An 18502-nucleotide genomic window follows, 5' to 3' on the forward strand; every position below is an offset into this window, starting at 1 on the left:
GCTACTGTGAATAGTTAAGCGGGCAGAAGATGAACTGATCACCAAAAGGCATAAAGTTAAAGATGACCCATTTCTTTTATTAATTTGTATGCAAGATTAGTGTATTGTTTTTGTTTTGTACAATTGTATAGCGTAAAACGAAAGGAGCACCATGCACAATTTTGGGCATCCTAAAATATCTGAAGTCTCAGATAGCTTTTCCCAAGTTCTCAGATCTTCATTAGTTTATTAGGGCAATGGCTCATTCACAGTCATCGTTAGGAAACCCCTGGTGATGCATACTACAAAGTTGTATATATTCTCTGACTCCTTAAACCTTGTCCCAGCATTCAGCAGCCTTGGGCTCCTCTAAGCAGTTACCTAGGACTCTGTAAAATAAAATACTTGGTGTTCACAAAGCAGGAGAAGGCTATAAGAAGATATCTGTTTCCTCAGTTCATAATGTTATTAAGAAAAAGCAGGTAACAGAATGGTGGAGGTCATGTTGAGCTCTGGGAAACCAAGAAAACTTTCTGAAATAACTGCTCATTGGATTAGGTAAACAGAAACCCCTGTTTTACTGTAAAAGACCTTCAGGAAGATTTAGCAGACTCTGGAGTGGTGGGGCACTGTTCTATGACAGCAACACTTGAACAAGTATGACCTTCATGGTAGAGTCCTTTCCTGTGTCTTAGCCACAAAATTCAGCCCCTGAAGTTTGCAAATGAACATCTAAGCAAGTTGGGTGCATTTTAGAAAGAAGTCCTATGCACTGATGAAGTCAAACAGAACTTTTGGCCACAATGTGCAAAGGTATGTTAGGAGAAAAAAGGGTGCTGAATTCCAGAAAAAGAACACCTCTTCAAGTATTAAGCATGGGGGAGATCGATCATACTTGGGGCTTGTGTTGCAGCCAGTGGCACAGGGAATATGTGATTGGTAGAGGGAAGAATGGATTTAAAAAAATACCAGCACATTCTGGAAGCAAACACCACACCATCTGTAAAAAAGTTGAAGTTAAAATGAAAATGGGACCTACAACAAGATAATAATCCGAAACACACCTCAAAATCTACAATGGAATACCTCAAGAGGTACAATCTGATAGTTTTGCCCTGGCCCTCACAGTCCCCTGACCTACACATCACTGAAAATCCGTGGATAGATCTCTAAAGAGCAGTGCATGCAAGACGGCCAAAGAATCTTGCAGAATTAGAAGGCTTTTGCAAGGACAAATGGGTGAAAATACCCTAAGTAAAAGACTCTAAGCTGGCTGCAAAAAGGGTTTACAAGCTGTAATACTTGCCAAAGGGAGTGTTACTAAATGCTGACCATGCTGGGTGCCCAAAATTTTACTTCACACCCATTTAATTTTTTTGGTATTTTGTGCCTGTTAATAATAAAAATAAAAATGTAATCTTGCTTAAAATATTAAAGAAGTGTGTCATCTTTAACTTTATGCCTTTTGATGATCAGTTCATCTTCTGCTCACTTAACTATTCACAGTATCAGATGTTGGTCATCCCTGCGTGGAGTTTGCATGTTCTCTCCGTGTCTGCGTGGGTTTCCTCCGGGCGCTCCGGTTTCCTCCCACAGTCCAAAGACATGCAGGTTAGGTGGATTGGCGATTCTAAATTGGCCCTAGTGTGTGCTTGGTGTGTGGGTGTGTTTGTGTGTGTCCTGCGGTGGGTTGGCACCCTGCCCGGGATTGGTTCCCTGCCTTGTGCCCTGTGTTGGCTGGGATTGGCTCCAGCGGACCCCGGTGACCCTGTGTTCGGATTCAGCAGGTTGGAAAATGGATGGGTGGATGGAGTATCAGATGTTTTAAGCAATGGTGCCCAAACTTTTGCATGCCAGTAAGCAGCGTCTATCAACAAAGCATATCTTAAAAGAATTACTGTTTTAATTTAATTTATTCCATGCTTAAGGGTTCCAACATACAAATTGCTAGATACATTTGAGACCATACTTGAATAGCAACGCTCCAGGCAACAAAAAAATGCTTTACCCTTCATTGTGGTTAAAATACAATTAAAGACCAAATTGCTGGTGCATTAGAAGGAAACAAACGCAAATCCCAGTACTAATGCGCTGAAGGCTCTTTAAGCTAAGGTTTAAAATCAACATTTGCTGGAAATATTAAAAGCCTTTTGTTTAAAATCAGTGCAGTTTATACTGACCTTGCATGATTGGGACAGCCTTCCACACAGAAACAGGACCAAGGCTTGCAAACTGCCCAAAGGAACATTCCAGAAAGAAGAGGGGGAGGCCCGCAAAGGCCAGCATTATGGTGTATGGAATCAGAAATGCACCTACAAAATAACACACATTTTTATGTTAGACTGAGACCTTCATCAAATCATTAAAATACTCGAAGCTGTAAAACAATACTACTAGTGATCTTCTAAAAGATAGGCCTTCAGAAATCACATTCTGTGTAACAAGTCAGTTGATACTGTTGAGGACAAGCACCACTTAGACTTCTGGGCTGATACAACTTCCATTTCTGTGAGTTTCCAAGTAACTTCCAAGCTCTACTAATCTGGACAAAATTGGCATTTGGGGCAAGTTTCTTGCTCTCCTAATAGGAAAAGAAGGATTACAAAAATGGATGACTGGATAAAATGCTACTAATCTGTATTTGCTGTAATTTAATGATGGGTTTTTAAGTGCCATGTTTCTGTTTTTCTCTCTTTTGCAAACTGTAAGAAAGCATAAGTATATTAATTATGGTAAAAAACTAAAAAGTAATGTGTTAAGCTTTTTAATTTAGATTGTGCTGGTGATAGTCTTGGTCCACCACTGTCTATACAGAGTCTTCGTGTTCTCTTGTGTTGATGGACTGGAGTTCTGTTCAGCATTTGCTCCTGCCTGGTATCCTATACTGCAGGATACACTGGAATATGTTATGGTTCTTCATAGCTCAGCAATGAATGAATTAAGTTCACATAATGGATGGCAAGCATGTATAATTATGCAGTGCTTTGCAAGTGACAATTTATTTCTTGGTAAATATGATACATAAATGTAAAAATTTCACATGATATATGTGATATGGACAACAGAACATCAAAGTCAAAACAGACTACCAATATGCTACCAGGGAATATGAGGTCACCAGAGAATGACACTCCTAATAACAAGACAAGAGGTATCAGTGCCAATGAGGCGAAGGCACATGAAAATAGTCAAGGGGCCACACTACGGAAAGTAATTACACAAATTTGCAAGTGTGTGTCACCTGTGGGGTACACTCTATTATTTTCTGAAAATCAATCGTTAAAGTTTTGGTTACATTTTACAGCCAGAGGACCTTCCTGACACTAACCCTCTATATTTACCAAGTCTTGTGACTGGCACCAAGTTGGGCTGGTTTGCTCCCCTTGTGGCTAAATTAAGTAAATAGGTAATTACAATTATAAAACTGCACTGTTATCACAGAAGAGAGCTAGATGTGTAATGAACATATTCATAATCAACTAGCAATTCTATGATTCATTCAACCCCAGCATCCATTGTTAATATATAACAGCACAGAAGGAACAGATTAACTTTCTATGGAAACAAATATGGCAAAGTGAACAACATAGTCATCAAGAAGGTAAAGTAAATTCACACTAGGGAAATGAGTACTCATCATGGTGACCAAGGCCAAAACGTAAGATCTTTTACCATTGATTTTTAGAAATGCATATCTTCACACACATGAGCAAATCACAGTTTCAAGTGCATCTTTCCTGCCATGGAGAGAATAAGCGTATTATTGGCACCCCAACTACTAGTCAAAACGTGAGCCCAGGCTATTAGGCATCAAGACAACCTGCTGCCCATACATTGTTACAATAATGCAAATTCAATGTAAAATACTTGCAAATATTGTTTAGTTTCTTACAGTATGTGTGCAGGACTCCACTGATTACTTATTAATACATCTACTTCCTGGACATTTATTGGCATTATGCAATTATTATACTTTAGCACACAACGGATCCTCTTTGCTTTCAATTGCACTGAATGGTAAGGCAATCAAAAACTTCCATGGCAGTCAAATGTCTCTTGTAAGTATTTAAAAAAAAACTCAAACCATCAAACAAAAATAACAAAAAAATATAATGCAGCTTGGCTTCACAGAAAATCTTGACCTAAGGAGGCACAATACAGTCTGTTTTGGTTACCTGACCTTTAAGATACTCCTTACCTCCTCACAATGCCCTAAATTTGCCATTAAACACTTGCACTGTCTTGATTCGCTGTGCAGGAGTTTAAGAACACCAGTTTCCCATTTCCCTGGGACAGAATAGTTTTAGGTTTCAAAAGACTCCAGGCAGTGTTAGTCTTTTCAGTAATTAATGCCACACACTGCAAAGTAGGTGGATTTTCTGCTTTTCATTTCACAAAGCCTATACCTGTATTGATTTTAAATAGCTGTTGGATGAGATAGTAAAACTGAAGCACAAGGTGGGTTTTTAATGAGTTAACTGCATATACGGTAAATCATTTAATCCTATTGTGTAACAAAGCATTTGATTGCAGAGTGGCAGCAGCAAGCATTGTTGCATCATGGTTCCAGCATCCTGGGTTCAAATCCTGCACCTGGTCCTTATCCATATGAAGTCTGCACATTTCCTCCCACATTCTGTACATTTTAGGTTTATTAGGAGACTTTCAAAGTGGCCCTGTGTGCCCAATGTGCAATTGAGTTGATCCTTTGATGAACAGAAGCCCTATCCAAGGCTAGTTAATGCATTTTGCTTGATGCTGCCACATGACCTAGAGTTGGGTACTTGAGTTTGAAACAAGATTGTTATATCATATTATGGTATATTTTATGTTGTGGTAATGGGATGTTAGACCATGTCCCTCAGATCTTTGGTTCTGCCACCTCAGAGCACTAAAACTCCAGGGCTGTGGTGCTTTATTGCCTGCATTTTTCCAACTTATACTGTTATAATAAACAATTACTTGATTGTGAAAGTGTCTACGTTTTGCTCTCAGTGCAGCTCCTTATTCAAAATTCCAAATTGAGAATAGCCGAGGAAGCTAATTTCTCTCTCATACTTAATTACATTGTTTTGTTATATTTTTCTTTTCTTTTCTTTCAAAATGTGTTTTGCACATATGCACCAAGTTTGTGGGAAATGTGCACATCATTGATTAGAGATTACAATTAGGTGCCAACTGACTTAAGCTTGAACATCTGGATAAGTGGCATGATATTTTGCTTTTTTGTGATAAGAATAATAGTCTGCTATATGATGATTAATTTTATTGGCTTGGAAGCACAAGACCACAAATTACGTTTCTCAAAAAACCATTATAGGTACATCATTAGCACTACTGACTACATCAACTTCTGTATGGACATTGTAGTTCCAGTAAGAACTGTACGCTGCTATGCTAACAACAAGCCATGGATTACAAGTGACATCAAGGGCCTTTTGAACCAGAAGAAAAGGGCTTTTAAAGATGGTGATCAGCATGAGCTCAAGTGCGTGCAGAAGGAACTCAGAGTCCAGCTCAGGGTGGCGAAGGAGCAGTACAGGAGAAAGCTGGAGCAGAAGTTGCAGAATAACAGCATGAAGGAAGTGTGGGATGGGATGAAGATCATCACTGGCTGCAGCTCGAAACGGGGTGCCACCATCGAGAGAGACATGAAGAGAACAAACAAAATGAACAACTTCTTCAAAAGGTTTGACCACCCTAACCCACTCTCACTCTCACCTCGGAGTACTGCACCCTACACACATCCTTCTGCTGATACCAGCATAGGAGAGACATCCCCAACCATAATTACAACTGCGCAGGTGAGCAGAGAGCTAAGGAGACTTCGTGCCAGCAAAGCAGCGGGTCCAGATGGAGTATTGCGACGACTGCTGAAGGTCTGTGCATCGGAGCTGGGGGGTCCTCTACAGCGCATCTTCAACCTGAGCCTGGAACAGGGGAGAGTCCCGAGGCTTTGGAAAACATCTTGCATCACCCTAGTCCCAAAGGTATCACGTCCTAGTGAGCTGAATGACTTCCGGCCTGTTGCTCTGACATCACATGTGATGAAGACCATGGAGAGGCTGCTGCTTCACCACCTTAGGCCACAGGTTCAACACGCCCTTGACCCTCTGCAGTTTGCATATCAGGTGAAGGTGGGAGCGGAGGATGCCATCATCTATATGCTACATTGATCCCTCTCCCACTTGGACAGAGGCAGTGGTGCTGTAAGAAAAATGTTTCTAGACTTCTCTAGCGCCTTCAACACAATCCAACCTCTGCTCCTTAGGGACAAGCTGACAGAGATGGGAGTTGATTCATACCTGGTGGCATGGATCGTGGACTATCTTAAAGACAGACCTCAGTATGTGCATCTTGGGAACTGCACGTCTGACATTGTGGTCAGCAACACAGGAGCGCCACAAGGGACTGTACTTTCTCCGGTCCTGTTCAGCCTATATACATCGGACTTCCAATACAACTCGGAGTCCTGCCACGTGAAAAAGTTCACTGATGACACTGCTATCGTGGGCTACATCAGGATTGGGCTGGAGGAGTAGTATAGGGACCTAATCAATGAGTTTGTTAAATGGTGCGAATCAAACCACCTACAACTGAACACCAGCAAAACCAAGGAGCTCGTGGTGGATTTTAGGAGGCCCAGACCCCTCATGGACCCCATGATCACCAAAGGTGACTGTGTGCAGATGGTGCAGACCTATAAATATCTGGGAGTGCAGCTGGATGATAAATTAGACTGGACTGCCAATACTGATGCTCTGTGCAAGAAAGGACAGGGCCGACTATACTTCCTTAGAAGGCTGGCGTCCTTCAACATCTGCAATAAGATGCTGCAGATGTTCTATCAGACAGTTGTGGCGAGTGCTCTCTTCTACGTAGTGGTGTGCTGGGGAGTCAGCATTAAGAGGAAAGACGCCTCACGCCTGGACAAACTGGTGAGGAAGGCAGGCTCTATTGTTGGCATGGAGCTGGACAGTTTAACATCTGTGGCAGAGCGACGGGCGCTCCGCAGGCTCCTATCAATTATGGAGAATCCACTGCATCCACTAAATAGCATCATCTCCAGACAGAAGAGCAGCTTCAGCGACAGACTGCTGTCACTGTCCTGCTCCACTGACAGATTGAGGAGATCGTTCCTCCCCCAAACTATGCAACTCTTCAAATACACCCAGGGGGGTAAACGTTAACATTTAACATTACACAAAGTTATTGTCCGTTTTTTACCTGCATTATTATCAATCTTTAATTTAATATTGTTTATTGTATACCTGCATTATTATCAATCTTTAATTTAATATTGTTTATTGTATCAGTATGCTGCTGCTGGAGAATGTGAATCTCAGATTTGCAAAATTAAATTAATGTTATTAATGTTAGGCATAAAGGATCAATTAGCCATACCACCTGAGGTTCAGAACAGGTCATCCACCTGAAGCTAAGCATGTCTGGACCCAGCCAGCTGGATGGGAGACCATCTAGGTAAAGCTTTGGCTGTTGCTCTAAGGGGTGTTGGTGAGGCCAACAAGGGGCACTTATTCTGTGGTCTGTGTGTGGATTCCAATGCCCCAACCCCAGTGCAGGGACAAAGATACTGTGCTGAAAATATGGTGCATCCTTTGGATGAGACATAAAACCAAGGTCCTGACTCTATGTGGTCATTAAAGATGCCCAAGCATCTTTCGAAAAGAGTAGGGTGTATCCAAATATGTTGGCTAAATTGCCCATTATGGCCTCGTCCATTCTGGCCTCCTAATTATCCTCTGTCTCTAATCAGCTCTCTCTCCCTCAGCACTTCACAACCTAATTGATAATTTGTTATGAGCACACTGGCACAACTATGGATACTGTTGCATCATCCATGTGGGTATAACACATTGGTGATGGTTGAAGTGGTTCCCCTCTGTCCATGTATAAAGTGCTTTGAGTAGTGAGAAAAGCGATGTATAAATATAAAGAATTATTATATAGAGTGATACACACCTAGTTTTCCTGTTGTTTTGATTTATATTTAAAATATGATAGAAATATGATAGAAGTGCTTTAAATTTGGCAACTGGCAAAGCAAGTATAGAGACCAATTTGGGGCACAGTCTACACCTACACAAGCTACACCTTCCAATGTGGCACCTTTTGAAAGATCTGACAGGTAGGAAAGGTATGGGGAGTTCATGTATGAACTATCCATTGTCAAACATTGGCTGATTTTTGAGCACACCTTTGCCAGAAAAGGAACTATATGTTTTCTGCCAAAACCAAAAATGCATGTGATAGTAGTGCTGGGTGGTATGACCAAAATTCTATATCACTGTATTTTTCAAAATTACACCGGTTTCACGGTATACAACGGTATTTTTTTCCCATGCATGAGTGGATGTTAACCACATTTTCCACTGCAATTACTGGCTAAGAATGACCTATTCCACTGTCATGAGAATTGTACATTGTACAAAAAAATATTTTAATGTGCACATAAATATTAATATAGGTTTGCCTGGCCCCTTAAAGTGATAGTTTTCAAGGGGGTGGCACTGATGAAGAGAAGGAATCACATTGCATGGCAGTTGCAGTCAAAATATATAACCTTTTTATTGAACAAATTTTGCAAAGAAGTTAAACTAAAATTTTGACATATTTTCAACCATCCAAAGAGGCATTTAGACTTAGTAAAGTCCAGAGGTGCTTGTCAAAAGTTGTACTGCACTGAACATGTCTTAGAAAATGAATAAAGAGTAAATATTTTTTGTAAACCAACTACACTTTCTGTTAATGCTAACAATCTCTGTCCACTGACACATTAAAGTGACTTTTTAAATAACTTTACCATCATTAAACTGCATAATATTTAAACTAATAAATAATAACAATAAAATAAATAATAGTGCAATTAATGTATTCTTAGTGCAAGAGGAAGTCAGTTTAAGAAGCACGTAGCACTTAACCATGGCTCCGGGAAAACTTAACACAAAGCATTTAACGTGCTACATAACTTATGACGGGGTTTGAGAAAATCTAGTACATTAAATATTAATTTTAAGATGAAGTTCACTTTACGACGTTCTACTTTAATGACAAATTACGAGAATAAAGTCAACATGTCATCACACTATTACACAGTACCCACGGTACATTACACAGTATTGAAAAAAAAGTAAAACATGTACAACTTGGCTTGCAGTATTATCCAGTAGTATAGAAACAGTATTCACACATTTGAACATAAAGGTCCACAATTGACCTTTTAAAACCAAAGTGTCTCCAGACAACAGACACGGCTCCTTTTTTCTGCAAAAGTTCTTCTGTGTCATCATGTTCAACTTTATTGTCTGCTACAGCTTCAGTTCTGGAATGTTCTCTGTCCATTTTCACCGTTCAATAACTCCACTAACGCATGTACTCTGGTGTATGCGTGTTTAGCAGTGCAGCAGTGAAAAAGGTTCCTCCTTAAACAGTTTCCTGCTGCGGCACATTTCCGAATGTTGTTTAGGCTATTTAAACCGGTGTTGCGGTATAAGAAAAATCCATATCATAACAAAAATAAAAAAAGGTTTTTGGTATGAACCAGAATACCACCCAGCACTATGTGCTAGCATAAATTGTTTCCATGTTCATGAGCTCCACTATGCACATTGAAACAAACATAAGAAATTTAACAAATGAGAAGAGACCATTCAGTCCGTCAAGCCCATTTGTTTAGCTAATAGCTAAGCTGCTTCAAAAAAGTTAGGGGTCAGTCATTTTACTAAAAGATGTGGTCCCGAAGTTTTGTACTACACACATAGTTTTGTAACATTTCCAGCATTTTTTGTATATTGTTCTGCACATACTGTATTAAATGATTATAAGCCACCTCTTAAGTTCAGCAGGGTAGCTTTCAGACCTCTACCAGCATACAAAATGCCTGACATGACCCAAACAATGTATGGTCAAATGCTTATTTTGTAAAATATTGTTGAAATTACTTTAATGACATTTCTGCTTATGTATTTCGATGATGTTCAAATGTTAAATAATTAAGCAATTAAATTTAACAATGTCATTACCTCCTCCGTTCTTGTAGGCAAGGTAGGGGAATCGCCAAACATTTCCTAGCCCCACTGCACAGCCAATCAACGAAAGCAAGTAATCAGTATTACTTGACCAGTTTCCTCGATCCAAGTTTTCGTCAGTTGTTCCAACATGACTGTTCTGAACATCAGTCTTGTCCTTAAGAAAAAAAAAACTTTTACATTTTAGCAAAATTATGATCAATAAAGACAGAATGAAACAACAAGAGCTATAGTGTGAGTGTAAGACTTGGCTAAATAAACTGCAGATTAAATTTAATGTCGATAAATGTAAAGTTTTACACATAGGAAGTAAAAATGTTAGGTTTGAATACACAATGTGAGGTCTGAAAATCGAGAATACACCTTATGAGAAGGATTTAGTAGTCGCAGTGGACTCCAAGCTATCGACTTCCCAACAGTGTTCAGAAACCATTAAGAAGGCAAACAGAATGTTAGGTTATATAGAACAATGTGTGGAGTCCAAGTCCAAGGAGGTTATGCTCAACTTTTATAATAATTCTTTGCATTTATATAGCACTTTTCTCACTACTCAAAGCACTCAGCAATTGCAGGTTAAGGGCCTTGCTCAAGGGCCCAACAGTGCAGAGTCCCTATTGGCATTTACGGGATTTGAACCGGCAACTTTCCGACTGCCAGTGCAAATCCCTAGCCTTAGAGCCAGGTTTATAATGCACTGGTGAGGCCTCATCTGGAGTACTAGGTGCAGTTTTGGTCTCCAGGCTACAAAAAGGACAGAGCAGTGCTAGAGAAGGTCCAGAGAAGAGCGACTAGGTTGATTCCAGGGCTAAAGTGAATGAATTATGAAGAAAGATTAAAAGAGCTGAGCCTATACAGTTTAAGCAAAAGAAGATTAAGAGGTGACATGATTGAAGTGTTTAAAATTACGAAGGGAATTAGTCTAGAGGATCAAGACTGTTATTTAAAAATGAGTTAATCAAGAACATGGGGACACAGTTGGAAACTTCGTCCATCTATCAATTATCCAACCCGCTATATCCTAACTACAGGGACATTGGGGTCTACTGGAGCCAATCCCAGCCAACACAGGGCGCAAGGCAGGGAACAAACCCCAGGCAGGGCACCAGCCCACCGCACAGTTGGAAACTTGTTAAGGGTAAATTTCGCACAAATATTAGGAAGTTTTTCTTTACACAGAGAACCATAGACACTTGGAAGGATGGTAGACAGTAAGACTTTAGGGACTTTCAAAACTAGACTTGATGTTTTTTCTAGAAGAATTAAGATGATAGGACAGGCGAGAACTGTATTCTGCTGAATGGCCTGTTCTCGTCTGGATTGTTCTAATATTCTAACATACATATCTTTGGAATATTTTAGAAAAACTAAAGAACCCAGAAAAAACTCACAAACTCCAGTTCACAGATCACATGACTGCGGGCTGAATTAGAAATGGCTGACCTTAAGTTGTAAGTCAGCAGTGGCTAAACACTGCATCATTGTTTCCCCAAGCCATGGTGATTCTTTAAAAGATAATTATTCAGATGTTATATTTGAACACAATGTGTTCAAATCCAGGTAACTCAAAGGAATGCCTCCAAAGTACTTCCAGTAAAACCTGTGAGGCTATTACTGTATTTTTCAATCAAAAAATGAATGATATTAGAAATAACATAGTATATCTCCCCAACAACTGAGAATCCTCTTAAACCCCAGTACTCCGTTACAAACAAATTAAATTCTTTCACCAGGATAGATTTACCTGATTTACATAAAATAATTTCTCAACTGAAACCCTCCACATGCATCCTTGACATAATGCCAAGACATAATACCAACAAGTTTTTTCACAGAAGTATCGGGCGTGCTAATTGATAATATTCTTGACATAGTAAATTCGTCATTCGATATGGGGGTCTTCCCAGACTGTCTTAAGACTGCTGTAGTTAAACCCCTACTTAAGAAAAATAATCTTGAGCCCTCTGCTCTTGAAAATTTTAGACCCATCTCTAACCTGCCTTTCTTAAGTAAAATTCTAGAGAAGGCAGTCATTATGCAGTTAAATGACCACCTCAATAAACATGCTATTCTTGCTAACTTTCAGTCAGGTTTTAGAACAAATCACAGCACAGAAACTGCACTTGTTAAAGTAGTAAATGACTTGCGGGTAAATGCAGACAGAGGCCATTTATCTGTTCTCATCCTCTTAGATCTGAGTGCCACATTTGACACCATTGATCACAATATTCTTAGAAATCGCCTTAGTCAATGGGTGGGCCTCTCTGGCAGTGTGTTAAATTGGTTTGAATCCTACCTGGTAGGGAGAAAATTCTTTGTTAGTTGTGGTAATTACAACTCAAAGACACATGATATCCTATATGCTGTTCCACAAGGCTCTATTCTGGGTCCGCTGCTTTTCTCAGTCTACATGCTTCCGTTAGGTCAGATTATCTCAGGGCACAATGTGAGTTACCACAGCTATGCTGATGACACACAGCTGTATTTTTTAAAAGTACCCGATGACCCTGATTCTCTTGATTCACTAACACAATGTCTGACTTGTATTTCTGAATGGATGAATAGTAATTTTCTAAAGCTAAATAAAGAGAAAACTGAAATCTTAGTGATTGGCAATAATGGATACAATGAGGCTATTAGAAACAAACAGGATGCATTAGGATTAAAAGTCAAGGAGGAGGTAAAAAGCTTAGGGGTAACTGTTGACTGTAATCTGAATTTTAAATCGCATATTCATCAGACCACTAGGACAGCATTTTTTCACATAAGAAACATAGCAAAAGTTAGACCTCATATATCATAGAAAGATGCTGAGAAATTAGTTCACGCGTTTGTTTTCAGTCAACTAGATTACTGTAACGCACTCCTCTCAGGACTACCCAAAAAAGACATAAACCGTTTGCAACTAGTGCAGAATGCAGCTCCTAGAATCCTAACCAGGAAAAGAAAATTCCGAGCACATCTCTCCAGTTTTGATGTCACTACATTGGTTACCTGTGTCATTCAGGATTGAGTTTAAAATTCTGCTTATGGTTTATAAAGCCTTAAATAATCTCGTCCCATCTTATATATCAGAATGTCTGACATCTTATATTCAAATCGTAACCTCAGATCCTCAAATGAGTGTCTCCTTAGAATTCCAAGAGCAAAACTTAAAAGAAGTGGTGAGGCGGCCTTCTGCTGTTATGCACCTAAAATCTGGAATAGCCTGCCAATAGGAATTCGCCAGGCTAATACAGTGGAGCATTTTAAAAAACTGCTAAAAACACATTATTTTAACATGGCTTTCTAATAACTTCACTTTAATTTAATCCTGATACTCTGTATATCCAATTCATTATAATAACAATTCATGGTGGCTCTAAAATTCGTACTAACCCCTACTCTCTTCTGTTTCTTTTTCCAGTTTCTTTGTGGCGGCGGCTTGCGCCACCATCATCTACTCAAACCACCGTGATGTTCCAACATTGATGGATTAAAAGCCAGAAGTCTGCATGACCATCATCATCAAGTCCTTCCGTGAGAACCTTAAATATAAAGAGGACTATTTCATTTATGTTAGGTAGAATGCCCAGAGGGGACTGGGCGGTCTCATGGCCTGGAACCCCTGCAGATTTTATTTTTTTCTCCAGCCGTCTGAAGTTTTTTTTTTTGTTTTTTTCTGTCCTCCCTGGCCATCGGACCTTACTCTTATTTTATGTTAACTAATGTTGTCTTATTCTAATTTCTTACTTTGTCTTTTATTTTTCTTTTCTTCATTATGTAAAGCACTTTGATCTACTTTTTTGTATGAAAATGTGCTATATAAATAAATGTTGTTGTCATGTTACATTGATTCTTGTATTAAAGTCTCCAAGACAATTGTGTAAAGACTGTTATGTTTTTGTTTTTATCCATTCCAGTATAGTACCATATTAGTTCAAAACCATCTGTCTCAAGTAGTTTTCCAAACAAAGGTTTAAACATATTTAATTGATTCATTCACAAACAGTTTCTCATGAGCCAACTTTTGCTTATAGATAGATAGATAGATAGATAGATAGATAGATAGATAGATAGATAGATAGATAGATAGATAGATAGATAGATAGATAGATAGATAGATAGATAGATAGATAGATAGATAGATAGATACTTTATTAATCCCAATGGGAAATTCACATTCTTCAGCAGCAGCATACTGATACAATAAATAATATTAAATTAAAGAATGATAATAATACAGGTGAAAAAAACAGACAATAACTATGTATAATGTTAAATATTAACGTTTACCCCCCCTGGTGGAATTAAAGAGTCGCATAGTTTGGGGGAGGAACGATCTCCTCAATCTGTCTGTGGAGCAGGACAGTGACAGCAGTCTGTCACTGAAGCTGCTCTTCTGTCTGGAGATGACATTATTTAGTGGATGCAGTGGATTCTCCATAATTGATAGGAGCCTGCTGAGCGCCCTTCGCTCTGCCACAGATGTTAAACTGTCCAGCTCCATGCCAACAATAGAGCCTGCCTTCCTCACCAGTTTGTCCAGGCGTGAGGCGTCTTTCCTCTTAATGCTGCCTCCCCAGCACACCACTGCGTAGAAGAGGGCGCTTGCCACAACTGTTTGATAGAACATCTGCAGCATCTTATTGCAGATGTTGAAGGAAGCCAGCCTTCTAAGGAAGTATAACCAGCTTTGTCCTTTCTTGCACAGTGCATCAGTATTGGTAGTCCAGTCTAATTTATCATCCAGCTGCACTCCCAGATATTTATAGGTCTGCACCATCTGCACACAGTCACCTTTGATGATCACTGGGTCTATGAGGGGTCTGGGCCTCCTAAAATCCACCACCAGCTCCTTGGTTTTGCTGGTGTTCAGGTGTAGGTGGTTTGAGTCGGACCATTTAACAAAGTCATTGATTAGGTCCCTATACTCCTCCTCCAGCCCATTCCTGATACAGCCCACGATAGCAGTGTCATCAGCGAACTTTTGCACATGGCAGGACTCCGAGTTGTATTGGAAGTCCGATGTATATAGGCTGAACAGGACCGGAGAAAGTACAGTCCCTTGTGGCGCTCCTGTGTTGCTGACCACAATGTCAGACGTGCAGTTCCCAAGACGCACATACTGAGGTCTGTCTTTAAGATAGTCCACGATCCATGCCACTAGGTATGAATCTAATCCCATCTCTGTCAGCTTGTCCCTAAGGAGCAGAGGTTGGATTGTGTTGAAGGCGCTAGAGAAGTCTAGAAACATAATTCTTACAGCACCACTGCCTCTGTCCAAGTGAGAGAGGGATCGATGTAGCATATAGATGATGGCATCTTCCGCTCCCACCTTCTCCTGATATGCAAACTGCAGAGGGTCAAGGGCGTGTTGAACCTGTGGCCTAAGGTGGTGAAGCAGCAGCCTCTCCATGGTCTTCATCACATGTGATGTCAGAGCAACAGGCCGAAAGTCATTCAGCTCACTAGGACGTGATACCTTTGGGACTGCGGTGATACAAGATGTTTTCCAAAGCCTCGGGACTCTCCCCTGTTCCAGGCTCAGGTTGAAGATGCGCTGTAGAGGACCCCCCAGCTCCGATGCACAGACCTTCAGCAGTCGTGGCGATACTCCATCTGGACCCGCTGCTTTGCTGGCACGAAGTCTCCTCAGCTCTCTGCTCACTTGCGCTGTTGTAATTATGGGTGGGGATGTCTTTCCTATGCTGGTATCAGCAGAAGGATGTGTGGAGGGTGCAGTACTCCGAGGTGAGAGTGAGAGTGGGTTAGGGTGGTCAAACCTGTTAAAAAAGTTGTTCATTTGGTTTGCTCTCTTCACGTCTCTCTCAATGGTGGCACCCCGCTTCGAGCTGCAGCCAGTGATGATCTTCATCCCATCCCACACTTCCTTCATGCTGTTATTCTGCAACTTCTGCTCCAGCTTTCTCCTGTACTGCTCCTTCGCCGCCCTGAGTTGGACTCGGAGTTCCTTCTGCACGCGCTTGATCTCATGCTGATCACCGTCTTTAAAAGCCCTTTTCTTCTGATTCAAAAGGCCCTTGATGTCACTTGTAATCCATGGCTTGTTGTTAGCATAGCAGCGTACTGTTCTTACTGGAACTACAATGTCCATACAGAAGTTGATGTAGTCAGTAGTGCAGTCAACAACTTCCTCAATGTTCTCACTATGAAATCCCTGCAGGATATCCCAGTCTGTAGTTCCAAAACATTCTTTCAGAGTATTCTCAGCCTCCGGAGTCCACTTCCTGAATGATCGTGTGGTTGTAGGTAGGACTCTAACTTTTGGTTTATAGTGAGGCTGAAGCAGAATCAGGTTATGATCTGCTTTCCCAAGCGCAGGCAGCGGGGTGGCGCTGTATGCATCTTTAACGTTTGCATAAAGTAAATCAATAGTCTTATTTCCCCGGGTGTTACAGTCCACATACTGGGAGAATGCAGGTAATGTTTTGTCCAGCGTCACATGGTTAAAGTCTCCAGCGATTAGCACAAGCGCCTCAGGGTGCTGCGTTTGTAACTTAGCAACAGCGGAATGGATGATGTCACTCGCTGACTCCACGTCTGCCCGGGGAGGAATGTATACAATAACAACAATGACATGTCCAAACTCTCTGGGCAAATAGTAGGGACGTAAACTTACGGCCAACAGTTCGATATCCCTGCAGCAAGTGGAGATTTGTATGTCAGCAATGCAGTACTAACACATTGTTATAGTAATGTTTTTAAATAATATTCCTTTACTTAGGTGTTTTGGCTTGTTATCATTAGTTGAGAAGTAACTCACCAAGAAACAATGCAAGTCTTGTGACCGCTTGAAATTTCCTAACAATAAAGGCACCTTTTAGTTATTCCAAAGCCCTGTTAATAATTTGCTACAAAATGTAGCTGGTGTCTGAATATGAAGGATAGGGAGTGTTTCTTTGCTTAATATTGTACTTTCTTATTATCATAAGTTCACTGCAATTTAAAAAGTAAATGTCATGATAAAAATTGAACAGCAGGATCGGCCAGTACATTAAATAACAAATGTTCAAAAAAAATTATGAAAAAGAATTTTTGCATATAAAGAAAAGGCAGAGAAAGTTTGTCTTCACAATATACACTGCAACACAGACTGGTTGAAAATTCAAAAAAAGACAGTACTGTACTGTTATATAAGAAAACCAGCGGGGAATTGTAAGTCCACAATATTAAATAACAAAAAATGGAGATCAACACTTTCCAAAGAACAGCCTTTGGTTCTTACCAGCTCAAGCCTCTTCATGATATAAACTAAAGAGAGAAAGATAATTCCCACACACGGCAATGACAAGATATTTTGCAGTCAGGGCCTTCCTGAAATTTTGAACCTCTCCTCTTTACTTCATGTTTCTCCTTCCTCTCAGATTCAAGATGGAGTGCTTTTAAAGTAACCTTCCATGCAAACAGCTACTCCAGGAAACCCAAAATTATTGGCGTCCCTACTTTTGATGCCATTCTTTTTTTTCTTTTTGAATAAGGAGATTTGAATAAATTATTTATATTTGCAAACAAATTATTTTGAGGAAATATTACTGTAATCAGAGGCAGATGAAATTAAGTGATAATTACCATTACCATATTTGACTAAGAATTCAGAATGTCTAAATTTAAAAGACCTAAACATATTTACATGTTTTTCAGCTTATCAAAATGCACAGCTAAGTCAATGGCCCAGGTGAAGGAATCCCTGCTTTTCTGTTAAATGATATGCCACATCAAAGATGTGTTTAAAAAGATTGAATTTTTCAAATTTACACACCTTGCTAAATGAATTGCACTTTTTTCTACTTTGGAAGGCACATGGAGGAGACGTTAGAAGAAATGTAATGTGAGATTTTTGCCTCTCATACAAAGTGGTTGTCAGTAATATGATACCTTGAAAGAAGTCATAGCCCCTAATCCCTTAATGAGCACAAGCTTTGCATTTACAGTTTAATTAATTATTTTAATTAATTAAATTAATTATTTAATTTAATTATTGATTACATCTTGCCTGAAGAAGGGGCCTGAGTTTCCTCGAAAGCATGCATATTGTAATCTTTTTAGTTAGCCAATAAAAGGTGTCATTTTGCTTGGCTTTTCTCTACAGTTTAATTAAGGAAGAGATAACTAATGAGGTAGTGGCTGCAGTAATGGTGTCACACATTTCTTTTGGTCATTAGATCATTCTGAGATGGTTTTGGGAAGGCAATTCATGCAGAGTAAAGCTACCAGTTGAATGTAGTGATGGAGGAAAAAAACCAAAGAACTGGGGGCTCACAGGTAAGACTTAGCTTTGTCATGGAGGGTTAGGCTGCTGTCCACTAATTTCAAAGGTTGATTTGTTTTAATATTATTTGCAAAATGATAATTTAGACATTTACAACATGGTGTCAGGCTGTATGTAACTTGACCCTCACTTTGTTTGTTGTGAGCCAGTATTTGTAATAGGTTAGGTGCCCATTGTAGATTAAATTCTCCAAAGTAAATTTGAG

General features: G+C 39.8%; 2 protein-coding genes across 2 annotated transcripts in view; one reads left to right on the forward strand and one right to left on the reverse strand.

Moving 5' to 3' along the window:
• The window catches only part of LOC114663138 (type-2 angiotensin II receptor-like), a 241545-nt gene that overhangs the window by 39511 nt on the left and 183532 nt on the right, over nucleotides 1-18502 (forward strand).
• The window catches only part of LOC114662548 (sodium- and chloride-dependent neutral and basic amino acid transporter B(0+)-like), a 185803-nt gene that overhangs the window by 23845 nt on the left and 143456 nt on the right, over nucleotides 1-18502 (reverse strand). Inside the window, exons 2-3 of the mRNA XM_051935437.1 lie at nucleotides 10023-10185; nucleotides 2160-2291 (exon numbers count right to left, since the gene is read on the reverse strand). Coding sequence (XP_051791397.1) covers nucleotides 2160-2291; nucleotides 10023-10185 — 295 coding nt within the window. The remainder of the gene's footprint in view (nucleotides 1-2159; nucleotides 2292-10022; nucleotides 10186-18502) is intronic.

The sequence above is a fragment of the Erpetoichthys calabaricus genome, chromosome 12 (assembly GCF_900747795.2).
Source record: "Erpetoichthys calabaricus chromosome 12, fErpCal1.3, whole genome shotgun sequence".
Lineage (NCBI taxonomy): Eukaryota > Metazoa > Chordata > Cladistia > Polypteriformes > Polypteridae > Erpetoichthys > Erpetoichthys calabaricus.